This window comes from Aulonocara sp. 'chitande type north' Nkhata Bay, linkage group LG18 (assembly GCF_057382095.1).
Source record: "Aulonocara sp. 'chitande type north' Nkhata Bay isolate Kocher_YH1m ecotype deep benthic linkage group LG18, A_spYH_male_GT1.1, whole genome shotgun sequence".
Classification (NCBI taxonomy): Eukaryota; Metazoa; Chordata; class Actinopteri; order Cichliformes; family Cichlidae; genus Aulonocara; species Aulonocara sp. 'chitande type north' Nkhata Bay.
This window is the reverse complement of record NC_141361.1, coordinates 32,063,952-32,083,965: the sequence shown is the minus strand read 5'-3', so window position 1 is coordinate 32,083,965 and position 20,014 is coordinate 32,063,952. Positions and strand designations below refer to the sequence as shown.

General features: G+C 45.4%; 1 protein-coding gene across 11 annotated transcripts in view; it reads left to right on the top strand.

The window, feature by feature from the left end:
• The window catches only part of ccdc57 (coiled-coil domain containing 57), a 23,917-nt gene extending 3,903 nt beyond the window's left edge, over positions 1-20,014 (top strand). For 3 of the 11 annotated variants that reach the window (XM_086270966.1, XM_086270967.1, XM_086270968.1), the window contains exons 2-13: positions 509-583; positions 3,214-3,372; positions 3,496-3,658; positions 6,383-6,475; positions 12,573-12,771; positions 13,098-13,250; positions 13,481-13,560; positions 13,670-13,892; positions 14,715-14,815; positions 15,090-15,221; positions 15,503-15,605; positions 17,159-20,012. In XM_086270966.1, the coding sequence (XP_086127092.1) occupies positions 540-583; positions 3,214-3,372; positions 3,496-3,658; positions 6,383-6,475; positions 12,573-12,771; positions 13,098-13,250; positions 13,481-13,560; positions 13,670-13,892; positions 14,715-14,815; positions 15,090-15,221; positions 15,503-15,605; positions 17,159-17,364 (1,656 nt within the window). In that variant the 5' untranslated portion in view covers positions 509-539 and the 3' untranslated portion in view covers positions 17,365-20,012. Of the gene's footprint in view, positions 1-508; positions 584-3,213; positions 3,373-3,495; positions 3,659-6,382; positions 6,476-12,572; positions 12,772-13,097; positions 13,251-13,480; positions 13,561-13,669; positions 13,893-14,714; positions 14,816-15,089; positions 15,222-15,502; positions 15,606-17,158 lie in introns of those variants that run through there. The other 8 variants (XM_086270971.1, XM_086270972.1, XM_086270973.1 and 5 more) reach the window with 6 other exon arrangements.

Here is a 20,014-nt window from a genome sequence, read left to right as displayed (position 1 = left end):
CACACATTTTGAAACATTCGTCTGCCTCTAGTGAAAACAATAGAGGTCTGTGGGCTATCAATAGACACTAAGACGTTGGATCTGGAAAGACAAATTGGTTTTGCTAAATATTTAAATGTCATTGTTTAATTTTCAATGCAACAAGCTCTGCAAACTAGATTCCATGCACCTCTATTGTCCCTGTTTAGATAACATGCAATCCCCAAATGAAACCAGGACAGGGCTCTAGAACGATATCAGGAAATATGTCATTTGCAAAAATATGTTTCACAGTATGTTTAAGCTGTTGATTGAAGGGTCTAGTGGTCCACAGGCTGTGAGGATGACTGAGGAGCTCTACATGTTGCTTTACATTAACAAGTTTTATTTCAGTGCAACTGCGAGGAGTTGTCTTTACTTGAGTGATGTTATTTAAAGCTATGTAAAAGTGTGTGTGTGTGTGTGTGTGTGTGTGTGTGTGTGTGTGTGTGTGTGTGTGTGTGTGTGTGTGTGTGTGTGTGTGTTGCAGAATAAAAGATCGTGGAGATGAGCTGAAACAGATGGAGAACAAATTACAGGTGGAGCGAGACTACCACAATAAGAAGTAAGTCAGAGCCAAACTCTTCTGTAGAACCTCAATTTGAAATAACAGTGAGTCACCGTAGCCTTTGGAGTAACAGTGTTTTTGTCAGCTGTGTTTGTTAACCCTAACCAGCAGTAGCCTCAGTAAAACGAGTAAACAGCACCTATTGAGTTTAATGAAGTAATAAAGTTATTATGATCCAATTGATCTTTCTGAGTTAACTTCAATAATTACTTCCTCCAAACCATCAACGTGTCTTTTAGACCCCATTCCTACAAAACTGCTCAAAGAAGTCCTGCCATTAATTAATTCTTCGATCTTAAATATGATCAACCTATCTCTAATAATCAGCTATGTACCACAGGCCTTCAAGCTGGCTGTAGTCAAAAAGCATCTCTAGACCCAGCAGTCTTAGCTAATTATAGGCCAATCTCCAACCTTCCTTTCATATCAAACATCCTTGAAAGAGTAGTTGTCAAACAGCTAACAGATCATCTGCAGAGGAATGGTTTATTTGAAGAGTTTCAGTCAGGTTTCAGAGCTCATCATTACCTTGGCCTCCAGTAACGCTGTGAGGAACCTTGGAGTCATTTTTGACCAGGACATGTCCTTCAATGCACATATTAAACAAATATGTAAGACTGCTTTCTTCCATTTGTGCAACATCTCTAAAGTTAGAAATATCCTGTCTCAGAGTGACGCTGAAAAACTAGTTCATGCATTTATTACTTCCAGGCTGGACGACTGTAATTCATTATTATCAGGAAGTCCTAAAAACTCACTGAAAAGCCTTCAGCTAATCCAAAATGCTGCAGCAAGAGTCCTGACAGGGACTAGAAAGAGAGAGCATATTTCTCCTGTTTTGGCTTCCTGTTAAATCCAGAATTCAAAATCCTGCTCCTCACATACAAGGTCTTAAATAATCAGGCCCCATCTTATCTTAATGACCTTGTAGTACCATATCACCCTATCGGAGCACTTCGCTCTCGCTCTGCAGGCCTCATGGAAACCTCATGGTTTCTCCATGAGGTTTCTGGGCGTGCAGATCTCTGATGACCTCTCCTGGACTGCAAATACTACGGCGGTGGTTAAAAAGGCCCAGCAGCGTCTCCACTTTCTGAGAGTGCTCAGGAGGAACAACCTGGAGGAGAGGCTGCTGGTGACATTTTACAGAGCCACCATAGAGAGCATCCTAACGTACGGCATAACAACATGGTATGCAGGGTGCTCAGCTGCGGGCAGGAAAGTACTGCAGAGGGTCATCAACACAGCCCAGAAGATCACTGGCTGCTCTCTGCCCAGCCTGGAGGTCACTGCAAACTCTCGGTACCTCAGCAGGGCTGGCAATATCATCAAGGACCACTCTCACCCCAGCAACCAACTGTTTGAACTATTACCGTCAGGCCGACGGTACAGGTCACATAAAACCAGGACAAACAGATTCAGGGATAGCTTCTTTCCCAGAGCTATCACCGTAGTAAATAAGCACAAAAACAATTGAACCTATTCCATACAGTCACTGTCATTATATTATGCTGCTATTCATACTGTCATTATATTAATGCTGCTATCCCGTATATATTGTACTTACTATTGTTTGAGTACTTGCGATTATTTTATTGTACTTTTTATATTTTACATTTATATTTATTATTGAAACTTGCACCAAGGGAGTGGCACTCCAATTTCGTTGTACTCTGTACAATGACAATAAAGGCTATTCTATTCTATTCTATTCTACTTGTTGTTCCTAGAGTATTTAAAAGTAGAATGGGAGGCAGAGCCTTCAGTTTTCAGGCCCCTCTTCTGTGGAACCAGCTTCCAGTTTGGATTCAGGAGACAGACACTATCTCTACTTTCAAGATTAGGCTTCAAACTTTCCTTTTTGCTAAAGCATATAGTTAGGGCTGGACCAGGTGACCCTGAATCCTCCCTTAGTTATGCTGCAATAGACGTAGGCTGCCGGGGGATTCCCATGATGCATTGAGTTTTTCCTTTCCAGTCACCTTTCTCACTCACTATGTATTAACAGACCTCTCTGCATTGAATCATACCTGTTATTAATCTCTGTCTCTCTTCCACAGCATGTCTTTATCCTGTCTTCCTTCTCTCACCCCAACCAATCACAGCAGATGGCCCCGCCCCTTCCTGAGCCTGGTTCTGCTGGAGGTTTCTTCCTGTTAAAAGGGAGTTTTTCCTTCCCACTGTCGCCAAAGTGCTGCTCATAGGGGGTCATATGATTGTTGGGTTTTTCTCTGTATCTATTATTGTACGATCTACTGTGCAACATAAAGCGCCTTGAGGTGACTGCTGTTGTGATTTGGTGCTGTATAAATAAAACTAAACTGAATTGAATTGAATTGAATTATGAATACTCAACGAGGAAGTGACCTAGGATTTTGAAACTGATACCATAGCTGCTAAAATTCTCACATGAGCCTTAATCACAGTGACCCTCACGTGAGAGGCGTGGGCGTGTCTGGATTAGCTTCCTGTCTCTCTCACAGCAGCATTTCATTTTACGTCCTCCTCCTCAGCCACCTTTTCTCGCCATGTTCCCTAAGGCTCAGTCCAACACACAGCAATATCACATATAAAATATAATAGCCCATATTTTAAGTACTAGTCTTATTCGGTCTGCATTTTCAAAGGCTTCACACAGAGCAGCCACAAATGTGGACTCAGTGGGACGAGTATGTCAGGCAGGTGTCCAGTGAAATGGTCCTGAAAGACACACAAATCATCAGCCTGCAGGAGAGAGAAACCACACTAAGGACTGAGCTGGAGCGGAGCAGGAAACAGACTGAAAGGTGAGAGGGGGAAAGAAGAAATACGAAGTCGGGAGTGCCATGGAGGTCCTTCCTGATGCATTGAATGGAGTAATAAACAGGGAGTATGGGCATCATCTCTTTGTATTTATAATTTCCTGTCAGGTACAAACAGCATCTGAGAGCTGGCCTCAACAGAGAGAAAGTCTTGGAGAAGAACAGCGTGCAGATGGAGCTGGAATGGCAGCGACGCTTTGAAGATGTAAAGGCGGACTACTACCTTGCAAATGAGCAGCTAATACAAGACCTGATCGAGGCCAGAGACCAGGTCAGTGGCTCACACATAACCCAACCCATTCAATAGACTCTGTGTGCACTTTAGCACTAATGCTAACTGAAATACCTGCAGTGATGGAAGCTGGACAGTTCACTGCAGGACAGAAAAAAGAGACTTTTTTTCACGTGTTTTCTGTTACACGCGTGTTCATGTCAGCAGGTGTCATTTAAAAAACGAGAAATGAGAACACATCAGATCTACGCTCATACAGACTGATGGTAGTGTTAGGAATGAAAGGACTGAATGATGGACATGATTACAGAGAGATTCGGATGCAGCAGGCTAGTCTGTGTGGATGACATTTCCTTGTAGCAGTTAGAGATGATACTGAGGAGTTTGTATGGTCCTCACGTTGCCTGACAACATCGGGGCATGCTCCTGATGAGATAACAGATCTGGCCCAGGGCATCATGGAGCTCCTGAACAGTCAGAGGTGCAACCTGGGAGTGTCTCTGGGGCCGCGACATAATGTCCCAGAGGTGTCCTACTGAATTTACATCAGGACCCACTGCACCAGTGTAGGGTCTGACACTGGTACAAGGATTTCATCCCAAGATGTAATCAAGATGTCCTTACCAATCCCTTTTTTTTTTTTTTTTTTTTTTTTTGCCTGTTCCGTTTGGCTCTTTTGCATCAGAATTCTTGTCTAAAGGCAAAGAAAGATGCCCAACGGATTTACTTTACCAAATTGACCATCCCAGCCTTGCCGTAATGGTCCATTTGATTCACCTTTTATTGTTTATTTTATTTTCACTTACTGAATACGGGACAGACTTGACTGGGGGAAAGAAGGGGAGAAAGAAAGAGGGAAAGAGAAACAGCTGAGAAGAGGGACGGGGGAGAAGGGCAAAAGACAAAAACCAACAGAATGAGCAGAGAAAAAAAATGCATATATCAATCACCTGGATCACCTGCTGAGAAAGAAAAAAGAAAGCAAGCAGAAGAGAACAAGAGTAATAGAATAAACAACATCACAATGATATATGGGAATATGACAGTAAATACTAAATATTAAACATTATTGTGCAGCACATAAGATCAACAGAACACAGTGTGCTTTGAGGTAGGAGCCAAAAAGGGTGTAGTTTGTGATCACCCGTGTGTACACCTGTGAGCATGGACGCGCTTGTTTTTTTTTTTTTTAAAAGGTTCCTTCATGTAATAATCTGCTAGAGGGTGTGGGGGGGCCACAGCCCCGTCCTCCAGGGCATGAAGCAGGTATGGAGGAGATCAAAACTCCAGACATCCAGAGGCCCCCAGAACACAAGAGACCATGGAAGACCAACAGAGGGGCAGCCGCGCCACTGTCCCAGAAAGAGCTGAGGAGAGTCCCAGATGAGGGCTCACTCAGCAGCCGCGGAGCAGAAGCCAGGGGGAGTTGCAGTGACGCGCCCGTGAGCTCCGCCGGCAGCCAGCCGCCCCTGAGTGACCGAGCCCCAGGCCGAGAGGCCGGGGGCACCCCACCTCCGAAGTGCCCGAGCGAGCCCCAGGCTCCAGGCCCCGATAAGCGGCCGCCAAGGAGTGAGCCGGTGTGTACCTGGACGCCCATCCCCGGACACAAAGAACCACCAACGCACCGATGTCTGAGGGGGTCCGCCACTGGCAGGGGAAGTGGTGGTGGGTGGAGATAGGCCTCCAAACCTTGGAGGGCCTGAGATGTCCCCAGGGAGGTGGCGCCTGACACCCAACCTGACATATAGACACAGACATACAGGCACACACAGATACAAACATCCATTCCCACCCTCATGCTCTCATATGCACTTACTCCACACTCAACCAACGTGGAGACAGACATAAAGAGACGCTGTACACACGATCACACTCCCCAAGCGTACTCTACGAACCGGGTCTAGGTGCCCCCGCCCCTGGAGGGGGAACTGCACCCAGACCCAGGTGGTGTTACCCTTTTCCCTGCGGTGGGGAGAAGCAGACCGCCCCGACTCTGCAGCAGCAGGGTGGCTCCACACTCCAGACCGCAGTCAGATGGCCAACTCCTCCTCCTAGCCCCCCCGCTCCAGCAGGTCGCAGAGAATGGGGGTGAGAGAAGACTCCGAACCTCCCTCCACCCGCTCATTGTAGTGTTGATGCATGTGTGTTCTAAGGTGCAATTAAAACCCAGGAGGGCATGGAGCTACCTGCCAGAGAGCAGCAGGTAAGCGCATGGTCCCTCCTGCTAGCCCTCAATGTCTACATGTATTTAAAATTGAGAGGTGGGCAACGACGCCAGGGGTGAGGTGTACACCCTGATGGTACTTTGGTACCAATCCCTACATGAAAGTCCTTCCCCATAATGTGATGGTGTCTGTAACAATGTTGCAGGCAACATAACGCTCTCCACAGCTTCTTTCACGTGTGACCTGTGGTCAGGGTGAAGCTTCTTTCATCTGTGAAAAACACAGGGTGGATCTGCCAATACTGGTATTCTATGGCTAGTGCCAGTCATCCCATTCCTGTGCAGAAGCAGACCTGCTGAGGGGTTCAGGACCTGCTACAGCCCTTCAGCTCTCCTAGAGTAACTGTCCATCTCCCGAATCTCCTCCATGCTGATGTGCTGGGAGACACAGCAAACCTGCTGGTAATGGCAGCAGGCTCGGGTGGCCCCCACCCCCCCTCAACAGTGACCTGTTTCAGTTTCAGCACACTGACAGAGGAGAGCTGCTGGTTTCAAAGCCCAGGATGTTTTATGAATGTAACACAGTTTTCATGTGTCAGGCTAAAGCTGAGCTGATGGAGAGAGAGCAGCAGCTGCATGATCTGACCGTCTTGCTCCAGTCCACTAGCAGGGAGCAAGATCAGGCTGTACAGGTGAGCACATGTTTAACCACACACTAATATCAGTCTACGGCTTGGCTGCTCAGCCAAAGCGTGCTGGAACAGAGCTCCTGCTGTCATTCAGCTTTTTTTAAAACCCATTTTCTATTATAATTTACAACCTTGCAACTTATACTTGTCAATGTTCACAAGTTGAACAGATACAGGAACAGGGCAGCAATGTAGAAGTTAAATTAAAAAAAACTTCAAATAATATTAATAAGACGTGGCAATCTTAGTAGCAATAAATGAACAGAGTGAACCTCTGCTGGATTATTGAAACAATAAGCATGTATGGGTCATCACTGAACAATCCTCTCTGCATCTGCAGAGCATGTGTTATTCCCTCCATCTGATAAATCTCTCTTATTTTATCAATCAAGATTTAACCATTTAATGATGATACACTTTAGTGCTGCTGTAAGCAAGATTCTCAAGAGATACTCTTTATTGTTTCCTGTAAAACCATTTGGTAGTACCCCTAACATGGCTAACTGTTGGTCTTTTGTTAACGGTTGTTGGGAAACTATTGAGAGCTTTAAATATGTCCTTCCAAACGGAGCCAATGGACATGACCAGAATATGTGTGAATGGGTTCCTAAGTGAGTACCACAATTTCGCCAACAAGTGTCAGGAGTTGGTTCATTTTAGCAACGATCTCTGGGGGGTCTAAAATATCTCATGACCACCTTCCCTTTAAATTCTCTCCACAGCCCAGAATTAGTCACCAGATGGGCCTCACTGAACTCTTCTTCCCAAGTCTCCTCTGAGATTTGAGTGCCAAGCTCAGCTTCCCGCCTGGCCTTAATATACAAAGTTGCACTTGTATTAAAACTCATAAATGCATGATAGAAATTACTAATCAATTTTGGGGAGGAATTACTGTGAAATATTTTTAGAGATATTTCCTCGATGGGTGAGGGCTCCAAACTTGCTTCCATTCTTTATGTTTTGTCAAAAAACTTCTTAGCTGCAAAAATCTAAAAAAAAGTCAGAAGAAGGAAGCTGAAACTTCTGGAGCCCCTCTGATGACATGGTCCAAAAAATAAATAAATTGTGGCCACAAAATACTACTTCGTGCACTCGAAATAGTATAACGTGCGCACGAAATGCTCATTTGTGGGCACGAATTGGGTAAAACGTGGCAACGAATTCTGCATTTGTGGCAACAAAATAGATAACGTGCGCACATCATATTGATACAATCCTGGACAGCTGCGTAGAGACATAAGCATGAGAGTAGGCTAAACCTACACACCGTGGGCAGAGACGGTATGATTGACTTTTATTTTAGGCTGGGAATGAGCTACAAATACATTTTGAAAAGCCTGCAATGCAAGGAACCATTATTACGGAGAGACGTTAAAACAGGATACTGCAAGCCCAGTTGCTTTACAGACGTAAGTACCACCTGGACGCTGGGATAGATTTTATTGTCAACCAACTGCAAGGGCCTGGGAAGGATCACGGTTATCGGTCAAGTGTTTCGTGCCCACAAATTAGCATTTCGTGCCCACGAAATAGTATTTTGTGGCCACAATTTATTTATTTTTTGGACCATGTCATCAGAGGGGCTCTGTAGAAACTGACCTCTCAGCTGTTGAACTCATGTGCCCATTCCTCACAACATGACAAAGTTTATGAAGCCCGTTATTTGACCATGCTCTGAAGCCAGGGTCTTCCATAATAGGACAAAAACCCTGCAGGTTGGAAAGGCTTGATACAATTAAAATTTCTTTTGGACCAAATGTTTGTTTGATTCTACGCCAAATCTTTAGTGTGACCCTTGTCCATTCCCCCATATGCACATCTTAAGTGAAATGTTAGAGAAAAGCAGGGATTCCAATGATCATATTGTCTTCTCAGTGTTTAGCCACGTGCTGAGGTGGTTTTTCCCAGCTCAGTCTGGGCGGAGTTCTTTTTTCTCCTCGTCTTTCCTCATGTGGTGCATTTTCCATAGTTATACCTCTCTGACCTGTCTACCCCGTGTGATGTTTGTGTCATGTACAGGTATGTATGGTCGAAAGGGTAAGATGGTGCTTGCAAAGGTCAGCAGCCTTAACCCAATTTCCTTCTGCGCAGAGCGCAGGGGTAAGCTTTTAGTAATAAGGGGGCGACTTTTTCCTTAAAGTCTTTATCATTAATAAAACCATCAGGCCAGGACTTGTTTTAGTTTTAAGGTTTGAAATCACCTGTAAAATGTCTTGTTCCTGAATTGGTTCATCTAACTCTTTTGCTACCGATTCCAGCAGTGTTCTTAGATTGATCTTTTCTAAGAAATCAGACAGTGTACTGTCATCCTTGCATGTATCTGAATTTTTATATAATGACTTGAAAAAATTGGCAAAGCAACTTGCCAATTTGGTTTGGTTTAGTAATTAGGGTTTGATTCGATCTCAGCTTTTGGACCATATTGCAGAATTGCTGTTTCCTGAGTCTTATTGCCAGCACTCTACCAGCCCTACTACCTTGTTCCTAATACTTTTGTTTAATGTATCTTAAATTGCCCTCAATTTTATTGTTAATTAAACTATTAATCTCACTACGCAGCACTTTCAGATCGGACAGCTAGTCGGCTGTCTGTGGTTTTTGTGTGTTATTGCTCGAGGTGCCTTATTTTGGCCTCCAATTCACACCACCTGGCCTCCCTTTTTTTTTCTGGCACTTGCAAATGATATTATGCAACCTCTAATGTATGCCTTGGTGCAATCTGATAGAGTTAAGGGCGATATCTCCGGAGTTGTATTCAATTCTAAGTAAATATTTAATTCAGTATGTATGAACTCACTCAGGCAGCACGGTGGCACAGTGGTTAGCACTGTTGCCGCACAGCAAGAAGGTCCTGAGTTCAATTCCAACATCAGGCCGGGGTCTTTCTGTGTGGAGTTTGCATGTTCTCCCCGTGTTTGCGTGGGTTCCCTCCGGGTACTCCGGCTTCCTCCCACCGTCCAAAGACATGCAGCTTGTGGGGATAGGTTAATTGGATAATTCAAATTGCCACTAGGTGTGAATGGTTGTCTGTCCCTGTGTGTTGGCCCTGCGACAGACTGGCGACCTGTCCAGGTTGTACCCCGCCTCTCGCCCTATGACAGCTGGGATAGGCTCCAGCGACCCTGAAAAGGATAAGTGGAAGTGAATGGATGGATGTATGAACTCACAAAACTCGCTATCATTTAGGAGTGAGGCCAAAGTTTTAGTTTTGGTGTCAATCCTAAGTCCCATGAGAGTGATAGCGGTGCATGGTCAGATAGTGTAATTGGTAAAATTCCAATATTGTTAATTCTATGTTCTTCTGTTTTGGAGGTAAAAAATAAATCTATCCTGGAATAGGATGCATGTCTATGCCAGTAAGAAGTATAACCTCTGACTCTAGGAAACCTATTTCTCCAAACATCAGTTGGTCCCAGTTCAGTTGTTAAGTGTTTTAGAGCTTTACTCATGTGAGACACATGACTTTTAGAGCTTGGTTGTTTGTCCATGTAAGGTGACAAGACACAGTCAAAATCACTCCAAGCAGTAAAATACCAGAACATTAAAAATTGTATGAACTTTGGCTCATCCTCATTAGGGGCATAAATATTGAAGAGAGAAACCAATACTCCATCGATGGAGCCATTGACCATAATGTACCTTCCATCTGGGTCTTTAGGATAGCCACCCCTCTTTTCCTGCCAGATTTGTGAGATGAATAAAACACTTGTTGTGCCCACGACCTTTTTAGCTTGTCATGCTCAACATCAGATAAATGTGTCTCCTGTAAAAAAGCTATGTGACCTCAGACCTCTACATTGGAGAGACCAAACAGCCACTTCACAAGCGCATGGCACAACACAGAAGAGCCACCTCCACAGGACAAGACTCAGCAGTCCATCTGCATCTAAAGGTCAAAGATCACTCTTTCGAGGATGCCAGTGTTCACATTTTGGACAGAGAGGACAGATGGTTTGAAAGAGGAGTGAAAGAATCCATCTATGTCCACTGTGAGCGACCATCTTTGAACAGAGGCGGGGGTTTACGACACCAACTCTCTGCCATCTATAATCCAGTTTTGAGTTCCCTTCCCAGACGCCTTAACGCCCACTCACATCCTGGGCCATCTGACCTCAGGAATTCGCATGATAAGGTGGGGCCAGGTTTCACAATGAACACACCCGAAACTCTGGCTGATTGGGACCCACACCCAGTTTCACACCTTGGCTCAGGCGATTAGAGGATCATCAGGGGGTCCTTTTGTCCCTCTGTGGGGGGAAACTCCCACTAGGTTTATATCTGGGACTCTCCACCATTTGACCTTAGAACTGAAGAAGCTTCTCGGATGAGAGGTGAAACGTCTTCAAGCAACTTAAAGAAGTCCAGACGCTTTTCTTTGCAAGCTCCTTTGACTACGATGACCTGGATGACTGAGAACCTTCACAGACATATGTGACAATTGAAACTTTGTAGCTGACCTAGTGTTACCTCTTTTAACGGGGCTGTGGAGGCCTTTGACATTATAACTTATGACTTCATATGAAATGATGAACTGAAGTTCGGGGAGAATTGCTGCGAGCAGTCTCAGTGCAACCAACAGGTCTCAGTGCTGTCTGCTAGAACAATAGTGGAACTCAGGCCTGCACAACTTGCAACTAAGCTCTGTGATGTAGCTTACTGAAGTAAAGAACTCCGAGTTACCTTCCACCTTGGTCCAGGAGATAAGACCATCATAGTTCACCACCTGCTGGAGAAAGTATGTTTTCCTTGACATAATCCATGGCTTTGGCAGCATCCACAAACTCTTTTTCAACGTTGTTGTAAGAGACAGGAAATCTGGCAGGGTACAGGATGTGGACTCCCAGTCTATCGTGGAGTATCTTCCTCACGCAGTGAAAGCTGCCCTGACTTTCGCCACCCTGCCGTGTAGTCGGGGAATATGGCGATTGGGTTTCCGTTGAAGAGTAGTTTACCTCTGCGCACACTCCTGAGGATGTCCACGGCATCTCCTTTGCTGTTTGATTTAGCAATGATAACTTGTGGGGTATCCCCGTGTCTCCGTTGAGTCAGACTACGATGAAATCTTTCCACGCGGACTTCCCTGTCAAGCCAAAACACCTCTTTCAGGAGCGCTGAGACCGCCTCCAGTGAGCTGGATCCCTGGGTTTCAGCCACACCGGTGGCTCGGCTTGGATAGCGGTAGTTTTGCTATTGATTTCTGCCGTGCTCTCATTGCCTACAACATGCTGGCTCATTATGATGATGGGACTTTCAGATGAATACAAGAAGCTAATAGAAGGGCTGCACGGTGGTGCAGTGATTAACCTCACAGCAAGAAGGTCCTGGGTTTGAATACACCATCTGAGGGTGCATGTGATTATTAAAGTGGGACATCTGTCAGAATCACTGTACTGGGTTGACTTTCACAGATGCTCATTTCTGTTGTGGCCACAAGGTGGCAGTAATTTACTGTCCTGTACATCACTGATGACTGAGGATCTTCTAGACCCAGCAGTCTTAGCTAATTACAGGCCAATCTCCAACCTTCCTTTCATATCAAACTTCCTTGAAAGAGTAGTTGTCAAACAGCTAACAGATCATCTGCAGAGGTTTATTTGAAGAGTTTCAGTCAGGTTTCAGAGCTCATCACAGCACAGAAACAGCTTTAGTGAAGGTTACAAATGATCTTCTTATGGCCTCTGACAGTGGACTCATCTCTGTGCTTGTCCTGCTAGACCTCAGTGCAGCGTTCGATACTGTCGACCATAATATCCTATTAGAGTGATTAGAACATGCTGTAGGTATTACAGGTACATTTAGGATAAATATACACTTTGCTCAAAACATTTGTAATTTTGTTACCCATAAATTTGCATAATTATGGTTAAAAAGCTGTACAGTGATGCACATGTCTGAGAGCGGCACAGAGCTCTGCATAGTCCTGTTCAGTACTGATGGAAGCAGATTTATAGTTATTGTTGTGTTGTTGGTGTCCCTGCAGTCTCATCGTTTTGTGTATTTTTGATCTGAACATTCAACACACAATAATGCAAATTTCCAATTCCTGTTCTTCTTCCTGTGAAACATCACTTACACGACATAAAACCATCTAAATCCACAGGGTCTCACTCCAAAGGTGGATTCTCTGGCATCGGTGGAGATCCGGCGTCTACAGGAGCAGAACAGCGCCCTGCGTGCTGTGGTTACCCAGATGAGAAAGGACATGGAAGGTCTCGGCCATCTCCTAGTCTTACCTAATGCTGAGGCACCAGTGCAACCTCCGTATCAGGAATCTTCAGCCTCCAAAGGCAACACAGCAGGTGCTGTCTGGCTCTGTATACAAACCTTGATGAGTTTCTGCATCACTGTGACAAACTATACACGCAAACCCTTTCAGTGGGCTCCACATGCTAAGATAGATTTGACCCAGTGACCCACATCACTGCTGCTGATTCTTCTGTTAAACATGCTTTTGTTGAACTTACAGCCACAGACACTCTGCTCATCGCATGTAAGAAAGAAAAGCTTAGAATTATGAACTTGTTTTCTGTTTTTCATTTTAATGTATAAAATAATAGCTTTGGATAATCTGAGTGTTAAGCTAAACTTTAACACTCCTTCTCCTTCTCTGTAAAACTGGACTCAGACTCCCGTCAGCCTCTGGAGCAGGAGGTGCACCTGTCAGGTAAGCACCTCGAGGAGCAGCGAGGAGGTGTCACAGGACTGTCAGGCCTGGCTTCAGCCATGGAGGACCCACAACACATCAATCCAGGCAGATCACAGCCTGAAAATCAAGCTGGTATTATTCATACTGTTAATTTCCTCCATATAACCCCAAAACATTACGTTAGCTAACACAAACACTGTAAGTAGATGATAGAGAGGAACATAAGGCGTTAAGCAGCAGAGGTGTTTGTGGCTGTTGAACATGTTCATCTTCCACAGTCACTGAAACCTGTATCTTTGACGTTTGTTGGTCACATTGTCTCCCTCATATCACTGCATCATATTTGTGCCGTGGGTCCTCAGGTGGTTCGTGTCTGGATGAACGTGGCAGGTGCCCCGCTGTGACACGTGTGGAGTCAGCTTCCAATGACATCACACAGCAGGTACTACAGGAGGTTTATTGATCTGTCAGTGGAGGTGGAGCCACTGATCTGCTTAACCCTACCTATCACTGTTAGAAAGCACAAAATGGTTTCATCATCATCTTTTCAGAGGACACTGGTGCAGCAGCTCCAAGGAGACAGCAAGTATGTGAAACCAGCTCTGATGTGTGGCGTGTTTAAGAGCGTCCATCCTGCTAAAAATGACCCCCAGCTCCTTCGCGTCAGGCTGAAGCAGGCAGCGTCCTGCATCGCCCGTTTGAGCAGAGAGAAACAGCAGCTGATAGCGCTGGGCAACCGCCTCCGTGCCCAGATCGCCGCCGACGGACGGCAGGGTAGAGTTACACACCCGTCACTGCACACCCCGGTACAGCACAGCAGGGTGGCTGTGCTGGGAGGCTGCAGCCCAGCCCAGTTTACTGGAAGCATAAATGAATTTAAGGACAAACTGAGACGCTGGCAGTACAAAATCAAACTGGACCTGCACAGTCACACTTTTCCTCTTAAGAATAGTCGGATGGTGTGCCGCTATGAATTGTGGGGATTATTTACTCTCCTGTTGTAAAGAATGCTCCGGTTAATTGTATGCTAAAGGAGGTAATAAAGGACATAATGAAGTTTCCTTTAGAGAAGGAATGTGATTCCAGCACCTGTGAGTTCAGATACTGCAGGTGAAATCACACAGTTAGGAACAGCACGTACCTGATCGTCATCATCTCAGATCAGTCTGACATCACTCCACCTGACCAGTTAGCCTTCTTTTATTCAGTTCCTGTTGGCACTGACGTGGGCTTTCCTGCTGTTTCCTCCTTTTAGGAATGTAAAACAGCGACTCAGGGCCTTTTTGAGGAGACAGCAAACGACAGCAAAAGCATTTAGAGTTCCAGGATTGTGGAGTCACACGTATATCAAATGTTCTGCAGCGACTGCATGAGAACGTTTTATTACTGGATGGATTCAGACACAGCAGTACTGTGTGGGGCTGCAGTGGGAAAAGTTACAAGAAAAGTGATTCAGACTCTACGCGTATGGACTATTATTAGCATGCATGTGTGGTGTTTGTTTCCACAGGTGGATGATATATTCTGTGGTGTTTACAGACAGACTCATGAAAAATGAAGCAGTCAGAGGTCCTTAAATATCTCTGTGTCCAACAGCACCGGGGGGGCTGGAGAAGGACACCCCCACAGAGAAACTAGGAGACCACCATGGCCGCCTTTCTGCTGTGGAACAGCTGCAGTACCAGCTCACCACTCAGGTATCTGCTCGTCCTCGTCCTCTTCTCCAGCAGGTTTACAGAGGTTTGAATGTGTTACTTTGTTGTAGATGTCATTTGAAATGGATACAAATGCCGTGGTCTCCATCCCTCAGTATCACACTGACACATGAGTGCAGGCGGCACTTTGTGCAAATGTGTTCAAATTAAAAATCTGACGTTTTTACTTGAGGGGAAAGTATGTGCTTTACTTTAATAAGAACACGTCCGTGTCTGTGCTGCACCGGATACAGTGTTGGTGTGTTTGTGCCATCAGGAGCTGCAATATGCACTGATGCAGAGAGCTTCTGCTGCTGCTGAACAGCACATCCCACCAACAAAGAGCCAGGCTTTCTTCAAAGGGACTGCAAACACTTGCCATGGGCTCAAACCCAGAGACACGTCTGAGGTGAGAGCCTTGAAGAATGCATTAATGCACTGCCAAGCCCAGCTGGCCTGTTCACTCCCTGCCTGGATGGCTGTGTTCTCCTCCAACATGCTTGTTATGTTGAGTGGTGTTCCTAAATGGCCTGTGGTTAAATGTGTGGGTTCAGTAACACTAGAAAAATGCTGCATACTGTAAATGCAAGTACACATTTGTGTGTATATATTAATGAAGTAGTAAACATCAGAAGAGTAAATCTGTGATTCGCACAGCCGTAGTGTAAAATAACTCTTCTTCTTCTTTAGACACGCTCACAGCTGCACTTGTCCAGGACTGTGTCGCATGAATCGCTGTGCTCATTAACGATGCTGTGGGACACTCTGGATCGTGGACTTACGGACTCAGAAGGTATCCACATCCTCCCCACGATGCGCTGTACTCGCAGTCTTTGCACATCACTGTAGTGTAGTCAGAGCACTGAGTGTCAGTTTGTAGCAGAAGACAAAACAAGTTCACAGCCAGCATCACAAACATTCATTTCATCTCATTTTGTATCTAGTTTGTGATCATAAGTACAGTTACTCTATGTTACTGGAATAAAACAAACTCTGCTCCCAGTGTGAGTCAGCGACAGATCAGCTGTTGCTCAACGTGTGGCCTGGTCTCTGTCAGCGCTCCAGGGAACAATTTCCCAACCAGATAAAGCTGACTTGCAGTGATTGGCATCATAGCAGTCAATAATTGTGAAACCAGAAAAACAAAGCACAAAGTTTGAATGATGTGTTGATAAAGGATGAGTTAGAGATGTCTGTGATAGCTGTTAAAGCAACAGTGCTGCTTTCTTGTGTACAGTTCCACTGTGGGAGAAACGTGAGTCTATCTTCTGTCTTTACCGACATCCAACAGTGAACTCTGAGACTGATGACTTATTTAATTATTTATTTATTTAGGACAGTGCATGTTAATGAACATAAATGTAAAAAAACAAAACAATTACATGAATGTAAACATGCCAGATTATAGCCAAAGGCTAATTTCCATCTGTTGTCCTTAAACATAAAAAAATAGACATAATAAACTTATTTGAGCCAATGTTTCTGGGTGGTTCAGCAGGTAGAGGAGGTCATGATGAACAGGAAGGTACAGACACATCGAGCTACAGACCATCTCTAACTCGGACCACAGCCACAAATCTTCTTGTCCATCCAGCAGGTCGTCTCCAGTCTTCATGTGAAATATCGTTGGGCAACAGGCTGGGCCCAAGTTACTCCGTGAATGTTAGATAGAAAGTGCTTAAAGTGCTTGTGTGGATGGATGAGATTGCAGAAAGCACTGAGTGCTCAGTTACAGCAGAACAGTGCTAAATAAGAACGCGTCCACTTACCGTTTATTTCCTTCTGTTCAGCCCTGACAGCTCATTTCAGTGATGATGATGAATGTCTGCCTTTGGTGTCACTGTCATGGGGATGTGCTTCGTGAGTACAGACGTGAGGTCTCACGTCGTTTTGGGGATGGGAATGATGGTGGAGGGCGTCAGACTGGTGGGAATGGCAGCACGAGTCAGGGAGAGGTTGAACTTTGTACTGTTGTTGTTGTTTGTCAACAGAACTGCATAAAAATCAGCAACAGAATCCTTTTATTCATTTTAGGCATTATGTGGTACATATATATATGGGAAGCATCACTTTAGCTGAGCTGAGCACACATGTCATAAATACACTTGTAGCATCTGTAACCAAACCAGGTAATGAACAGCTGGTTGAAACTCGTGGGAGTTATGATGTCTTTGAACAGTTTATAGATCATAGACATGGCACGCATTAATAGGCTGCACTGGACCAACCTGCACCGACACGTCACTGCAGCGAATCGCAGTGACCTGTGCTGCTGTTAGTGTGTTTTTGGATCTGAATTCAACAAATGAAACAGTTGTAAGTCAACTTCTTTTGTCTCTCCAAAAGGTGAACGTGGGCTCAGGAGCAGACAGTCTGGTGGCTCTGGAGTCCAGATGATGGTGCATGGTAGTGGTGTGATTCCCAGCCAGCCCCAGACTGAGGTCCAGCAAAGCAGGAGCCAGTCTAAAACACTGCCAAGCACTACCAAGACCAACAGACCTGCAGTCCCTGCCAGGATCAGCAAGATCAGAAACTACAATGTTAAAGACTGAGATGGATGTTGAGGACAAGCCCAGACCAGAGCTCCCAGCAGCTGGCACACTGGGAGTAACACACGAGCATCACGGACAACACAAAAAAGAGAGAAGAGTGGGACAAGGAAGGGAACGAGACTCTGATGGATGTAATGAAGACAATCAGACAGAAAACAACAGCAAACACACACCAGCAAAGGAGGAAACAGGCCACATACACAAGAACACTCACAGTAAACATGAACACAAAGACAAAAACACTGCAGGACAGAGACAATCGAGACAGAGACAGGACGGATAAGAAACACTCAAGGGACCAAAAACCTGAAACTGGAGCTGAACCACACAGTCCATCAAACTGAGCAGGAAGCAGAACTCGAATAACACAACAGGACAACTATGACAATGAAGCTATACAACAAACAGGTTACTGAATAAGATGTGATTGTTTTCATGCACATATGCACCGCAGCAGAAGGAGAAAACAAACCCTGACCAGCAAAAACCTGAACAGAAATCAAACGTGTTGAACCCACGTGAGAGTTTCAGGGAGGAATATTCATGATTTTAAGGAGCGTTACACCTTTATTGCTGCGCTCTCACACACTCTGTCAGATCCAATAACTGAAGAAACTACAGAGACACAGAACACACAGGAGCATACAGCACGAGGCCTTAAACACACACGAGGGGACGAGGCAGAGTGGACACCACAGGGGACACAGCTGGACAGAGTCACAGTAAGGGACTGTCAAAATAAAACAGGAAACGTAACACTGACACAGACACAAAGACGGACGAACCATGGACAAAAAGGTAAAGACACATGGAGACACGTGGAGGAAACTAATAAACCTGAAGCTAAACTAGAGTCACAAAAGTGAACTAACAGAATCCACAGAAAGACGAAGAACCAACCTGAGGAGCATGAGGAAGTAACACTGATCAGTGGGTTAGAACTCCAACATAAATCACGTACTCGTGAATAAATCCTTTATAAAGTTAAAATGTGTCCCCATCATTGTTCCAGTCTTGTTGTCCTTCAGTACATCTTCATGTCCTTCTAGTGGGAGGTTTCAGGTTTTGTCCTGTCGTGTGTAATTCTCTCTGGTGTTCATCCGTCTCTGTGCACACGAGGACAGTCGCACACAAACACTGTTGCAGCAGACCACGGTGGCTTCCACGCGAGCAGCTTCAAAACATGCTTCATCCCCGAGAAAGTATCTGCTTTACCACAGAGATCAGCTGGGTCATCAGCGTACACTGTGGGTGTGAATCAGAGCAGACAGTGGTGTGTCTGCGACAGAAACAATCACTGACAGGTTTGCATGTAAATAAAGCAACTTGCTTTGGTGAACTCTAAACACTGTTGTCATGGTTTAACAGACACATGATCAAATCTACAGGCAGCTTCTTTCTGAAACACGAGCAGCTGCTGCTGTTTCTCCTCAGGTTCAGAAACCCACTCCTGTTACATGTTGTTGTGGAGAAACAGGAAGTGCATTTCTCCCCTGGAATAGAGATTTTATAAGTGCTGGAGACCATATTTCATATGCTCCATATGATATCAGCTGTCACCCTGCCACATTTCCTCTCACCTCTCAGTAAACCTTTGTCAGTCCGTCCTTTTATTCCTGATATTCCCAGATACCAAACAGGTGATACACACTGCTAATTTTGTACACTGACCCACTGTGTGTTGTTTGGGACTGTCCCCTTCACTTTCATTATATTATCGTAGTATCTGTGGAAAACCTGGGAAACGCTGATCTGTGAAATACAAGTGTGGGCGTGCACAAAGTGTTTCGACACAAAGTGAACCATCATCAGGACATCATGTGTGGCAGCACTGGTATAGGGACACACAGGTGAATGCTGGGTGACAGCGAGACACGCCTGAACTCTGAGTGCTTTGTATCACGCTCACTGCCTGCAGCACTCACATGGATGCAGATTCAGCTTGAGCATTTTGCCCAAGGGCACTTTGTCATGCAGCCCTGAGGATCCACAGACAGGCTTTACTGTGGGGTATGACATGAAGTTATTTCAGACAACACGAGCTGTACCTGAGCTATCATCCATCCACAGACCTACATCGTGGTGAATGCACCTATTTTTATATAGCAGTCACACACTCACACAAGCACTTTCTTCTGTTTTTTCTCACATTCACACACTCCGATGGATGTGTGAGTAAATCTTGCCTGAGGATATTTGGCAAGCAGACTGGATCAGCAGGGACCGAAGCACACGCTCCAGTGTGAGACCTGCCCTGGCTTCTGAGGCTCCAGGTGGGACACACAGGTCACGGTGTGGCTGCTTTGGTGAGCTGTGTGCTTTGTGTAGATGAGTGTGATTGTTGTGGTCCATTACAGGACACTTCACCTCAGCTGAGGAGCCAAAGTCCCGATGAGCTGGATGGAGCTGATGAGTACTGACCATAGGTGGAGCTGGAGGTCAGCAGCTCCTTACACCATCATGCGACTGAACCGTGAACTCCAGTAACCCTGACAAGTCACGCGAGCTCTCCTGGCTACGTCACAGTTGGGTCCCGCCCTTTAATCACCCTATCTCAACAGTGGCTGCAGGTCTGCAGCGATTGGACGAAGCCTCACATCCTCGCTCCGTGATTGGCCAGCTTCGCCTGTCATCCAGAAGTTGCCGGCTG